At 44.1% G+C, this 15,047-nt stretch overlaps 1 protein-coding gene across 2 annotated transcripts in view; it reads left to right on the plus strand.

Annotated features, from left to right (window-relative positions):
* Positions 1-1,201: 1,201 nt before the first annotated feature.
* Positions 1,202-15,047, plus strand: part of LOC109896358 (phosphofurin acidic cluster sorting protein 1) — a 54,328-nt gene continuing 40,482 nt past the window's right edge. The window contains exon 1 of one of the 2 annotated variants that reach the window (XM_031832176.1): positions 1,202-1,669. In XM_031832176.1, the coding sequence (XP_031688036.1) occupies positions 1,515-1,669 (155 nt within the window). In that variant the 5' untranslated portion in view covers positions 1,202-1,514. The remainder of the gene's footprint in view (positions 1,670-15,047) is intronic. The other variant, XM_031832177.1, reaches the window with a different exon arrangement.

The following is a 15,047-nucleotide window of genomic DNA, read 5'->3' on the forward strand; positions in this document are numbered from 1 at the left end:
CCTAGCATTTATTTATATAGCTTTACCTGAAATAGTTTCTTAATTAACCAACTTTTAACCTATAAAAAACAGAATGTTAAGGGGGCACATGTTGTCACACTGTTTTTATGATTTTCCCATCTCTCACTCTCTCTCCCGCTCATGTAAAATAATAACAAAAATAAAAGAAGCATACATCTTCTTTAACCCTTCAACCACATTCTCAACAGGCTTGTAGAGCAAGTTTTGACAATGGATTTAGAAGTGAATAGGAAACAAAATATTCACTTGAACTTGATTGGTTAACTAATACAAATAATGCCTATGATAGTAATAAAGAACGTCACTTTGTCATATATTTTCAAAATGGGAATATTTTTTGAGGGACTGCACTATACCTCCACCTGAAAACACATTCATTTCAATGTAACTGAATATTCATGTTTGGACATACAAAATGACCTTTATAGGTTAACATTTAACAGTCTTCAACAATACTTACCTACCAATAAAGGCAATTGAAGCAGACTTAAAGTATTTTTTAAATAATATTGAAATGAGTCAAAATGCTATGCAAATTGCCATTCTAATATGGCATTGCTGGTATGAGCTTATTTTACTATCTCAACTACCTGGTAGAACTCTGTTATTTCCAAATAAACATCAAGTTGAAAATAAACTATTGTAAGTTCTTATTTTAGTTGTTAGTAATAGGAATGTATGGTGCAAACATGTTTTCATATTTTTTTTAGAAACAATTAAAGGGTTAACAAGAGAAGAGGCACGTTGATCATGCATTGTGACCAAGATTTTCATTATATTGACAAGATAGTTGAGTGACTGCTGTTACAATGAAAATACTTGTCCTCAAGGATGGAAGACAGGCGCCAGGAGGCGAGATCAGTTGTGACCATTTTAGCCAATGAGAGGGCAGATACGCGTGTGACCACAGGGAACAACTCCGATAAAAAGTCTTATTTTTTCAAAGTGGCCGAAATGCCACGTGGTCCACTTATATCAGAGCATTTGTAACAACCCAACCAATACAAACCATATATTCGGTCAAAGAAGCCTCACGTAGAACATTTGCAATTATTTTTGTTGTTGACCAAATTCGAGACTCATTGACCTCCATACAAAAATTCCTCACTTCGTGGTCTTGTTTTCGTGGGCAGACTTTGGGGGGGGAGTAGAACCTCTCGCTTTGCCTCTTCTCTGATTGTGCGATTTGCCTTGGTGGAGAAATGTTCTGTTTCCTGCACCAGGCTAGAGACAAGTTGAGAGCGAGAAAGAGGGTTTGCTCGTTGTGCTCTCTGAAAGAAAGGAAATTCACGGTAAAGTTACAATTTAGTACGACCAAAATAATAGTTATTCAATTGTATAGAAGATACGGATTCACTTTTAATTGCACAGACGAAAATTTTAACGTGTAGCCTAGACAGGCACACCGAGGTTTTTGCAACGAAGAGGCAGAAGGGAAAGAAAGGCTATTATACCCCTTCGTTTGAAACCTTTTAAGCTAACCTACCTCCAGGATGTCGGAGCGAGGAGGGCTCCCGCGGACTGGAGGTGCCCCCTCCCCGCACTTGCAACCCTCCAAACCGGTCACGATCACCTCGAATCGCCCTGTCCACATGAACCTATACGCCACCTGGGAAGTGGACCGCTCTTCACCAAGCTGTGTGCCGAGGTAAGAGCCTTCGAGTAAGGGAAGTAACGTTAGTTCTATCCGTTGGTTCTTCTTGTCTGTTTTTTTTGTTCGTTTAAGACAAATATGTACTTGTTTGCAGACCATTTTAAAGACGTCCACTATGGGTTTTACGGGTCATACTTTGGGTTTACTACCAAAATGATCTTAAATTCTCTAACATAACTGTGGCAGACATAAAAGGCAGTGTTTGCATTGTTTTTAGTTACTGGGTAAATATCATAATAAGACATTCTCAACTTGCAATAACCTTTTATTGTTGTCTATCTGGTCAACCCAGACACGTAGCCTATAGGCTAGTCTACCACAATCTAATACAGAATCAACTTCTGTATCGTTCTTGTACACGTACCCCTCACGATAGTATCCTGTGCCTATGTTTCCGATAGAGCATTTTATCTCTCGGTCGGTCGCGGTATTTTGGGGGAGATCCATCATATCAAATGCAACCACTGGCCATTCAGATGGTGGCATACAGAAACCAGTTGTTCGTTCCACGACAGAATATTTCCCCATAGCTCAAGGCTCCACGGTTAGATTTGGATTCCAATGTTGCCAGGGTTTTTTAGCAACGTTCTACGATCATTAGTATATCAATTGATAGGTTAGATTTGCTGGGGGGGGGGGTTGTTAACTGGAAGGGAGTGTATTAATCCAATGTAATGGAGCAGTAGGTAGAGTAGCCAGGAAATCTCACACACCTGACATCCATCCATGGTCATTCTGAACAAAGGCTCTCAAGATCCCGTGTGTGTGTGTGCCATTTATTTTTCTATTCCACTTTTCCCCTTTCTCTGTTATATTATAATATACTGTATGCTCATATGCTATATGATACTGTATGTGTTTATGCTAAGTTTATTTCCGCTGCATTGGGAAAGTATTCAGACCCCTTGACTTTTTCCACATTTTGCTTTACGTTACAGCCTTATTCTAAAATTGATTACATTTTTCCTCATCAATCTACACACAATACCCTATAATGACAGAGAAAACAGGCTTTTAGAAATTTTAGCAAATGCATTAAATATAAAAAACAGATGTCTTATTTACATAAGTATTCAGACCCTTTGCTATGAGACTTGAAATTGGTCACTCTGACAGAGCTCCAGAGTTCCTCTGTGGAGATGGGAGAACCTTCCAGAAGCACAACGGTCTCTGCAGCACTCTGGCAAATCATGCTTTTATGATAGATTGGCCAGACGGAAGCCACTTCTCAGTAAAAGGAACATGACAGCCTGCTTGGAGTTTGCCAAAAGGCACCTAAAGGACTCAGATCACGAGAACTCTTTGGCCTGAATGCCAAGTGTCAGGTCTGGAGGAAACCTGGCACCATCCCTACGGGGACGCATGGTGGTGGCAGCATCATGCTGTGGGGATGTTTTTCAGGGACTGGGAGACTAGTCAGGATCGAGGCAAAGATGAACAGCGCAAAGTACAGAGAGCTCCTTGATGAAAACCTGCTCCAGACCTCAGGACCTCAGACTGGGGTGACGGTTCACCTTCCAACAGCACAATGACCCTAAGCACACAGCCAAGTCAATGCGGAGGAGTTGCTTCGGAACAAATCTCAATGTCCTTGAGTGGCCCAGCCAGAGCCCGGACTTGAACCCGATCGAACATCTCTGGAGAGACCTGAAAATAGCTGTTCAGCAATGCTCCCTATCCAACCTGACAGAGCTTGAGAGGATCTATAGAGAAGAATGGGAGAAACTCTCCAAATACAGGTGTGCCAAGCTTGTAGCGTCATACCCAAGAAGACTTGAGGCTGTAATCGCTGCCCCAGGTGCTTCAACAAAGTACTGAGTAGAGGGTCTGAATACTTATGTACATGTGATATTTCCATATTTTTTTTGCCACTTTCTCCCCAATTTCATGGTATCCAATTGTCTCATCGCTGCAACTACCGTACAGACTCGAGAGGCAAAGGTCGAACGGCGTGCATCCTCTGAAATGCAACCCAACCAAGCCGCACTGCTTCTTGACACAATGCCCACTTAACCCATGAAACCAGCCGCGCCAATGTGTCAGAGGAAACAAAGTACACCAGGCCACTGTGTCAGCGTGCACTGCGCCCGGCCGGTCACAGGAGTCGCAAGTGCGCAATGGGACAAGGACATCTCTGCCGGTCAAACCCTCCCCGAACCCAGACGACGCTGGGCCAATTGTGCGCCGCCCCATGGATCTCCCGGCACAGCCGGCAGCGACAGAGCCTGGACTTGAACCCAGAATCTCAAGTAAGCACAGCCTTAGACCACTGCGCCACTCAGGAGGCCATTTTCTAAAATGTATACTAACCTGTTTTTGCTTTGTCATTATGGGTTGTTGTGTGTAGATTGTAGGGGGAAAAAATATTGAATAGATTTTTTTTAATAAGTCTGTAACGTAACAAAATGTGGAAAAAGTCGAGGCGTCAGAATACTTTCCAAATGCACTGTATACCCCCCTCCAAATGGTGATAGATAGCTCAGCAGTATTTCAGTACTATGTTAATGCAACATTCACCTGTAGAAGTATCGTAGTAAATGGGTGTAGTGAAGCCGGAGGAGCGGTGCTCCCTCACATTTCTTCCAATATGACTCGAGAATACACTGAGCTGTGATACTATTTCTGTCAAATGGCTTCTGATAAATGATATTTAATTACAGCAATAATTCAATGACAAACCAAATATTTATAGCAACCTAGAGGTAAATGGTGTTTTCTTCTCTCTGGCGGTGGCAAGAATGATGAAGAACTATTAGGCTACCCGTGTGCACTGCGGAAGCCTGTCCGAGTTCTAATTGGCCAAAGTGGTCAGGACCTTTGAATTAGTCCTTGAGGATGTTCACGAAACTCCACGGAGCCCTCGTACACTGTGGAACCCAGAACGATATGTGACCACTTGGTTACGGCGGCACCGTTTTGCCCAGGACACCTAAACCATAGTGGCCACCGTGATGGTTTTGTTCACTGCAATTGATTTGATAACATTTTTTCATCTATGCACATCAATTCTATGTTTTGTTTTATTCTGTAATGGGGTATATCATCACCGTGTGTTCAAGCTAATCACGAACAGTTCAATGATATTAAGCTATATGCATGTGCATTCGGCTGTAGCCTAAAAACAGCTATACCACGTAGTCGTAGGCCTATTAGGTTAGTCCTACTGCAAATTATTCTTGTTCGTTCCTGAATTGGCCGAATGGCAGAGCTATCCTTCAACTGTTCTTTATCACCACAAGTTGGTTCAACTTCTTCAACCCCTCTAGGGTACGTGGGACGGTAGCGTCCCACCTGTCAACAGCCAGTGAAACTGCAGGGCGCCAAATTCAAAACAGAAATCCCATAATTAAAATTCCTCAAACGTACATGTATTTTACACCATTTTAACGATACTTGTTGTAAATCCAGCCACAGTGTCCGATTTCAAAAAGGCTTTACGACGAAAGCAAACCAAAAGGATTATGTTAGGTCAGAGCCAAGTCACAGAAAAACACAGCCATTTTTCCAGCCAAAGAGAGGAGTCACAAAAAGCAGAAATATAGATAAAATGAATCACTAACCTTTGATGATCTTCATCAGATGACACTCATAGGACTTCATGTTACACAATACATGTATGTTTTGTTCGGTATTTAAATATTTATTTATATTTTTTATATTTATATCCAAAAATCTGAGTTTACATTGGCACGTTATGTTCAGTAGTTCCAAAACATCCGGTGATTTTGCAGAGAGCCATATAAAAAATACTTATAATAAACATTGCTAAAAGATACAAGTGTTATGCATGAAATTTTAGATCCACTTCTCCTTAATACAACCGCTGTGTCAGACAACAAAATCAAGCCATACAGATATCCGCCATGTTGGAGTCAACAGAAGTCAGAAATGGCATTATAAATATTCACTTACTTTTGACGATCTTCATCAGAATGCACTCCCAGGAATCACAGTTCCACAATAAATGTTTGTATTGTTCGGTAATGTCCATCATTTATGTCCAAATTCTCCTCCTTGTTGTTAGCGCGTTCAGCACAGTAATCCAACTTCATGACGCACGAGCAGACAAAGTACAAAAGTTCCGTTACAGTCCGTAGAAACATGTCAAACGATGTATAGAATCACTTCGCAGGTCGCTCTCACGTGAACGCGCAAGACTGAGCTTGTGGCTGCTGGCAGACCTCTGACTCATTCGGCCCCACTTCACAGTAGAAGCATCAAACAACGTTCTAAAGACTGTTGACATCTAGTGGAAGCCTTAGGAAGTGCAACATGACACCATAGACACTTTTCACTTTGAAAAACTACAGATTTCCCACTTCCTGGTTGTATTTTGTTCTTAGGTTTTTGCCTACCATATGAGTTCTGTTATACTCACAGACATCATTCAAACAGTTTTTGAAACTTCAGAGTGTTTCCTATCCACATCTACTAATTATATGCATATTCTAGCTTTTATGGCTGAGTAGCAAAGCAGTTTAATTTGGGCACGCTTTTCATCCAAAATTCCCAACGCTGCCACCCTAGAGAAGTTAACCTCTCTAGGGTAGCGGGCAGCATTCTGAATTTTGGATGAAAAGCATGCCCAAATTAAACAGCCTGCTACTCGGGCCCAGAAGATGGTGCTTGTTTAGAAAAAGTGATCAATGTCTTGCCAGATCATATGATTAATTTGCATGTTACATAACAGAACCGAAATATAATAGCATAGTAGGGCTGTAACGTTACAGCTACAACCAAAAACACCTAATTTCTAATGAGATTTTAGGATGGTTAGCTGAAGCCGAATTGTCAAAGATAGGCGCTTTGATTGAAACAAAACACAAGAAGGGCTAATTGTTTAACCCAATCTTCTCTAAATACGCTCACGGAACAGTCCTTCAAGAAGACCTCTAAACGCATATTCCCGCGAAACTGACTGATCAATCAAATGGTCGGCGTGGACATGCAGCTGGGACTTTTCCCCGGGTAAAACATGAAGAACTATCCCTCACGATTTGACGGTGGCGATGGCCCGTTTTTTTTTTAAATGAGGTAGCCTATCCCTAACTTGAAGTTTTGAGGGTGTTAAAAATAGGCTCATGTCAAAAGGAAAATGGCTGCGTGAGCACAGGCGAATGTTACATTTTGGAGGATACGTTTTCTTTTGCACTTTGAGGAAAAGTTGACGTCATTTACATTTTTCTTTGTGCTCCCTCACCTAAATAAATAGAGCTACTAGCACCCGTAGTAAATGAATGACATTATTAAAATAATAACCATGCTATAGAATCAATGAATAAAGATACCACTGTATGAGACAAGGTGGGTAAAAGCATCATAATGGGCTTTAGTATTGTACGTCTTCTCCTGTTCAAAAAGCTTTAGAGCCTGGCTGGTTTAGTACTAAAGCCTTTGAGTGTGTTTTGACACATGCTTTTTAGTATTTTTGTCAAGTGCTTTGTTTGGGGTAAGTAAGTAGATTAGATATTTTTAGAGCACAACTCGTCTGTGTCCTGGACTCAGATCTCCGTTAGTTTGACGTCCTGTCTCTGATTACTAAGAATCTTTTTATTTGGGGGGGGTGGGGGGGGGTGGTGGGGGGGTGTGGGGGGGGGGGGGGAGGATAGTGATGTCACCTTGCTGGATCTGGACAGTTTCAGGGCTTTAGCAGAAGCCACGGTCAATCACCCCTTCTTCCATTTCACTGCAGAGAAACTGAGAACCAACCAGAACGCTGAGAAATACAGCCTTCCTTCCTGGAGACGATCACTGATCTGACACCATGTAGATTGTTAGACTGTGTTATAGAACCCAGAGTTTCGCCTGTCCAGTCGTGTCGGATGTGATCACTTCAAGGAAGGAAGTGGAGGAGGTGAGGAGGGATTTATTTTAGAAGCATCGTACCCAGCCCTCACATGTGTCTCAAGACATTGTGATGGCTGGGTATGATTCGAACAGGCCCAGGGTGTCTTATTGTTGTTGTTGCAGGAAGCTGACACGTGAACACCCTCCCTGTAGAGGTTTGTAGCTGTAACCTCTTCTACTTCCCGTCTACCCACAATGCTGTTGGTGTGTTTACATAGAGTGAGAGTGCCTCTGTAAGGTCAGTTCTTATGGACACTACCTTCATTAACTATTCTGTGGGCAGGAAACTGTCAGTATGCAGTAACCTACTTCCTCCAATTTACCATGTTTCTGCAGCATTGTCACCAACCGTCTCTTTCTCACAGTGACACCAGCAGGCCAACTACCTGTCTTTGGGTTATTTAAAAAGTGTCTTCAAAAGCTCTATTTAAGTGCATTCGGGAATCTATTCAAACCCCTTGACTTTTTCCTACATTTTATGTTACAGCCTTATTCTAAAATGGATTAAATCAATTTTTCCCTCATCAAGCTACACATACCTCATAATGACAAAGCAGAAACATTTTTTAGAATGTATATATATAAATATAATATATATAAATATAATATACACACACGCCCGGAAAGTATCACATAAATATTCAGACCCTTTACTAAGTACTTTGTTTAAGCACCTTTCGCAGCGATTACAGCCTTGAGTCTTCTTGGGTATGACGCTACAAAGCTTGGCACACCTTTATTTGGGGAGTTTCTCCCATTCTCCTCCGCAGATCCTCTCAAGCCCTGTCAGGCTGGATGGGGAGCGTCACTGAACAACAATTTCCAGGTCTCTCCAGAGATGTTTAACAGGGTTCTCGTCCGGCCTCTGGCTGGGCCACACGAGGACGTTCAAATCACATTTTATTTGTCACATGCCCTGAATGCACAGGTGTAGACCTTAAAGTGAAGTGCTTACTTACAAGCCCTTAACCAACAATGCAGTTTTAAGAAAATCCCTAAAAAGTAAGAGAAGAATAACAAATAATTAAAGAGCAGCAGTAAATAACAATAGCGGGGCTATATACAGAGGGTCAATGTGCGCGGGGCATTGGTTTCGAGGTAATCGAGGTAATTATGTACATGTAGGTAGAGTTATTAAAGTGGCTATGCATCGATAATAAGAGTAGCAGCAGTGTGGGGGGGGGGGAGTCTTAAGTCTTATGGCTTGGGGGTCGAAGCTGTTTAGAAACCTCTTGGACCTAGACTTGGCGCTCCGGTACTGCTTGCTGTGCGGTAGCAGAGAGAACAGTCTATGACTAGGGTGTCTGGAGTCTTTGACAATTTTTAGGGCCTTCCTCTGACACCGCCGGTATAGAGGTCCTGGATGGCAGGAAGCTTTGCCCCAGTGCTGTACTGGGCCGTACACACTACCCTCTGTAGTGCCTTGCAGTCGGAGGCCGAGGAGTTGCCATACCAGGCAGTGATGCAACCCGTCAGGATGCTCTCGATGGTGCAGCTGTAGAACCTTTTGAGGATCTGAGGACCCATGCCAAATCTTTTTAGTCTCCTGAGGTGGAATAGGTTTTGTCGTGCCCTCTTCACGACTGTCTTGTTGTGCTAAGGCCATGTTAGTTTGTTGATGTGGACACCAAGGAACTTGAGGCTCTCAACCTGCTCCACTACATCCCCGTCGATGAGAATGGGGGCGTGCTCTGTCTTCCTTTTCCTATAGTCCACAATCATCTCCTTTGTCTTGATCACGTTGGAGAAGAGGTTGTTGTCCTTGCACCACACGGTCAGGTCTCCTCGTTGTTCGGTGATCAGGCCTACCACTGTTGTGTTTTCAGCAAACTTAATGATGGTGCTGGAGTCGTGTCTGGCCGTGCAGTCATGTGTAAACAGGGAGTATAGGAGAGGACTGAGCACGCACCCCTGAGGGGCCCCCGTGTTGAGGCCCCGCGTGTCGGATGTGTTGTTACCTACTGGGGGTGGCCCGTCAGGAAGTCCAGGATCCAGTTGCAGAGGGAGGTGTTTAGTCCCAGGGTCCTTAGCTAAGTGATGAGCTTTGAGGGCACTAGGGTGTTGAACGACGAGCTGTTGTCAGTGAATGGCATTCTCACATAGGTGTTCCTTTTGTCCAGGTGGGAAACGGAAATCTGGAGCTGTTGGTGCGGTATGCAAATTGGAGTGGGTCTAGAGTTTCTGTGATAATGGTTTTGTGAGCCATGACCAGCCTTTCAAAGCACTTCATGGTTACAGACGTGAGTTCTACGGGTCGGTAGTCATTTAGGCAGGTTACCTTAGTGTTCTTGGGCACAGGGACTATGGTGGTCAGTTTGAAACATGTTGGTATTACAGACTCCGACAGGGAGAGGTTGAAAATGTCAGTGAAGACAATTGCCAGTTGGTCAGCCCATGCTCTGAGTACTGCGAGACCTTTCGGTGGCTTTTGCAAAATTCAAGTGGGCTGTGGTGCCTTTTTACTGAGGAGTGGCTTCATTCTGGCCATTCTCCCATAAAGGCCTGATTGATGGAGTGCTGCAGAGATAGTTGTCCTTCTGGAAGGTTCTCCCATATCCACAGAGGAACTCTGGAGCTCTTTCAGAGTGACCATTGGGTTATTGGTCACCTCCCTGACCAAGGCTCTTTTCACCCTATTTCTCATTTTGGCCGGGCGGCCAGCTCTAGGAGGAGTCTTGGTAGGGTCATACTACTTCCATTTTTTTTTAATGATGGAGGCCATTGTGTTCTTGGGGACCTTCAATGCTGCAGACATTTTTTTGGTACCATTACCCAGGTCTGTGCCTCAACACAATAGTGTCTTGGAGCTCGACAGCCATTTCCTTCGACCTCACGGCTTGGGTTTTGCTCTGACATGCACTGTCAACCGAGGGACCTTTTATATAGACAGGTTTGTGCCTTTCCAAATCATGTCCAATCAATTGAATTTACCACAGGTGGACGAATCAATGGAAACAGGATGCTCTTGAGCTCTATTTCAAGTCTCTTAGCAATGGGTCTGAACACTTATGTAAATAAGGTATTTCTGTTTTTGTTAGATTTAATAATTGCGCAAACATTTCTAAACTATTTTCACTTTGTAATTTATGGGTTATTGTGTGTAGATTGAAGATTATATATATATAAAATAAAAATGGTAGAATAAAGAAAGGGTCCTGAATACTTTCTGAATGCGCTGTGTAAGACTCATTATTATTATTATTATTATTATTTTCAATCTGCAATGCTTATCATCTGATCACTACCTCCCATTAAATATAGCTGCTAATATAATTCTGCTGTATGTGGCATTTCAATAATCAAACATTCCCGTTACTAAGCTTTTTAGTCAGTTGGAGTCAGTCTCGGGAGTAATGTGGAATGTTGGCGTGTTAAATGGTTGACAGTATGGGCCCTGGACTAAAAGTAGTGCACTATATAGGTCATAGAGGTCCATTTGGGAAACACCCTGAGAGTTGACAGAAGGGGATGGTTGGGATTCCTCCTCCTTCTGACTGTGTTGGAGCTTGAGGCCCGGGCAGGAACCAAACTGAAGTCCTGTGACTCTCCAGCCTAGAGGAACGGAATGGAATGGAACGTACGGTTGAATAAGTTCTAATCCTGAGCTATACTGGACTCTGTCCCTGGTTGTGGCTTCGGCCTTGGCCGGGGCCTTGAGTGGGTCTGGGTTGTCACTGTGTATGACGAGTGATGCATTATCCTTGTCTGAGCCAGAATGGCCCATGGGGCTGGAGCCTGAGGCAGCTTGATGTACACGTACTCCCACTGGACAGGACGTTAGTCTATCGCAGTGATATGCACCTCCTTAATGCCCACACCTGAGCTGTCAATGAGAAACACTAGCTATGAACGAAGGAAGGAAGCCCACAGATTGTAGGCTGTGTGCTGCTCTCGTGTGCTTTTAATCAATCCGCACCACAATAGGGTGTCACACTGCTACGCTATACCACATAGTCAGTCCTTGCCTAACCTGCCCTCTCCACACACACACAATCTCACGCTCATACTCGCCTGATTTAAGAAAGACTGGCACATGGATCGGGCCACTGCTCACTCTTCCGCTCAGTTGACTGGCTGAGAGGTCTGAAGCTTCCCTTCGCGCTCCGCTGCCAGGAGAAGTGATGGCAGACAGAGTGAGGTAGAGCAGGAGGGAGGGATGGAGGGACCCCATTCTGCACCCTTCTCACGTGCCCACACTCTCTACGCTTCTTCTCGAACGTGTGCACTCGTTCACTCCCCCCTCATGGATGTAAAATTAATGGACTCCCTAGTCCTGGCTGACACCAATTCAATGCGTTTCAGTACATCTATGGGGCGTAGTGAACAAGTGTACACGCCTAGGATAGAGAATAGGACCGTATCTCTGCTCTCTGTCGTCTGCCTCTGGAGAACAGTAGTATTGTGATGGGAGACTGTCTGAGTGACTTTGTTGAATGTGGATCTTAATGCTGCTGATTCCTGAGATGTTGGGTTGTCAATATAGGGTGTTTTGTGGTGGATCACTTCTGTTCTTGTCCTCACCAGAGTCTTTTGTGTGTGTGTGTTCACACAGTTAATTGGCCCTGACATCAATCTCATAGCTGTGGAATCCTATCCTCGCATCTGGCAGAGGACCAACACCGGGATGTGTGTATTACAGTGTGTATGTGGAAAGAGGATAGACATCCTGTTATGGCCACGGACGCTGTGAAATACACTGAGTGCAACAAAACATTAGGAGCCATCCGCTAACCCGGACGACGCTGGGCCAATTGTGTGCCTCCTCACGGGGCTCCCGGGTCGGCTGCGACACGGCCCGGGATCGAACCCGGATCTGCGGTGACACCTCTAGCGCTGCGACACAGTGCCTTAGACCGCTGCGCCGCTCGGGAGGCCCCTCCATTTGTATTATTTTTGTTATGTTATGATGCTGATAGGGGTTGACCTCGACACAGTGGGATACTGACACACTAAGTAGTAGTGACACTGAAGAAGAAGCACTGTGACACAGTCTGAGGGAACTGAGTTGTTACACTACCTCTCCGGCATGATATACAACACACACACACACACACCGTGCAGCCCTAAACAGGATTAGACGTGTGCTTTGGACATTAATCTCTAATCGCTTTAATGAAGGGCCAGAATCTTTCTCGTTCTGTCTCACTCTCCTCCCCTTATCTCTGTACCGCACATGAAGTAACATGGTGTCTCCAGGAACAAGGGGTTAAGGGTGAGCGAGCAAGGTGCTGGGTTGGATAACCGGGCGCTAACGCACGAGAGTGCCACTTAGCAAAGTTGTGATGCCCGATAAGTTCTATGATGTACAGTACTAGTCAAAAGTTTGGACACGCCTACTCATTCAAGTTTTTATTTATATATTTATATATATATATATTACAATTTTCTACATTGTAGAATAATAGTGAAGACATCAACTATGAAGTAACAAATATGGAATCATGTTGAAACCAATTTTTTTTTCAACAAAATCAAAAATATATTTTATATTTGAGATAGCCACCCTTTGCCTTGATGACCGCTTTGCACACTCTTGGAATTCTCTCAACCAGCTTCACCTGGAATGCTTTTCTGACAGTCTTGAAGGTGTTCCCACATATGCTCAGCACTTGTTTCCTTAATGTTTCCTTAACTCTGCCAGTCCAACTCATCCCAAACCATCTCAATTGATTTGTGGTCAGGTGATTGTGGAGGCCAGGTCATCTGATGCAGCACTCCATCACTCGCCTTCTTGATCAAATAGCCCTTATACAGCCTGGTGGTGTGTTGGGTCATTGTCCTGTTGAAAAACAAATGATAGTCCCGTTAAGCACAAACCAGATGGGATGGTAGATCACCCATTCACCTACTCTGTGTCTCACAAAGACACGGCGATTGGAAGTAAAAATCTCAAATTTGGACTCCTCGGTCCAAAGGACAGATTTTCACAGGTCTAATGTCCATTGCATGTGTTTCTTGGCCCAAGCAAGTCTCTTCTTTTTATTGGTGTCCCTTAGTAGTGGTTTCTTTGCAGCAATTCGACCATGAAGGCCTGATTCACGCAGTCCCCTCTGAACAGCTGATGTTGAGACGTGTCTGTTACTTGAACTCTGTGAAGCATTTATTTGGGCTGCAATTTCTGAGGCTGGTAACTTTTTAATGAACTTGTCCTCTGCAGCAGAGGTAACCTCTGGGTCTTCCTATCCTGTGGCGGTCCCCATGAGAGCCAGTTTCATCATAGCGCTTGATTGTTTTTGCGACTGTTCTTGACGAAACTTTCAAGAAGACACACCTGTTAATTGAAATGCATTCCAGGTGACTACCTCATGAAGTTGGTTGAGAGAATGCCAAGCGTGTGCAAAGCTGTCAAAGGCAAAAGGTGGCTACTTTGAAGAATCTCAAATAGAAAATATATTTTGATTTTGTTTATCACTTTTTCTGGTTACTACGTGATTCCACATGTGTTATTTCATAGTTTTGATGTCTTGACTATTATTCTACAATGTAGAAATAAATAATAAACCTGGAATGAGTCGGTGTCCAAACTTTTGAGTGGTCCTGTGGTTAGCTGTTGTGCTGCTGCTGCTAATGTTCTAACTTGAATTTAGTGAGAGACGTGCCCAACACTTACAGAGGGGTGTGCGTGCGTTTTAAGAGGGGGGGGGAGACTATATTCTTCAATCAGCTATTTTATTTAACCTATCTGTGTGTGTGTGTGTGAGAGATGACCTTGCTCGTGTCTGGTCATTCACGGAGTTGACATCTACGAGTGAAGGACCTACAATGCAATACATATTTTGCAGCACTTCATCCTGATAAAAAAAAAGATGTATCAGTGGTTGGAGAGAGCCTGTGTGTTGCCGTTTGTGTGTTCTTACTGCAGGTGTCGGCGCATGTCGCCAGGCGTCTGACTGCGCCCAACAGATTGAGCAAATACGGGCAATGGAGGGTGGCGGAAACGATTGTGGGGGGGGGGGGGGGGGGGTTGTAGAGTGTGAGAAAAAGCAATAATCGGCCTCCCTATCTCCCCGCAGAGAAAGCGAAAGGGGGAGGGAAGGTTCTTTCTTTCTCTGTAGACTAGTAGCTCAGAAAGCAGCACCTATTTATTTTTGCCTGCTCTCTGTCACACACCTGCTGTTGCCACCGCGGCTCTAGGTTGTTATTGCCACGGGCAGCATAACAACACCTCTCGCCGCCGCCACCACCACCACTGCACAAGACAAAGTGGGCTGTTCTGAAGCTGCTTTGCCACTTCTTCTCGCCACGTCACGGTCCAACCAAGGTGACGTGTGAAACCAGGAGTGAAGCAGTGCGAGGCTACGGAATATCGTCAAACAGCCGTGGAGAGAAATGGAATTCAGTAGCAAAGTATGTAAAAGGTGTTCAGGTTTAACAAGGCATCAGTAAACATGTCCGTCCCCCCCTTTGGGCCAATTCGTGGCAGCAATTTTAAGCTCAGTTTGGAATTTCAGTTGATTGCTGTAGCGTCCCGCTTCAGCCAATCAGTGTCATGTTGTAAATGCCAGATCTCTATGGCATGACTCAT

Source organism: Oncorhynchus kisutch, linkage group LG9 (genome assembly GCF_002021735.2).
Source record: "Oncorhynchus kisutch isolate 150728-3 linkage group LG9, Okis_V2, whole genome shotgun sequence".
Lineage (NCBI taxonomy): Eukaryota > Metazoa > Chordata > Actinopteri > Salmoniformes > Salmonidae > Oncorhynchus > Oncorhynchus kisutch.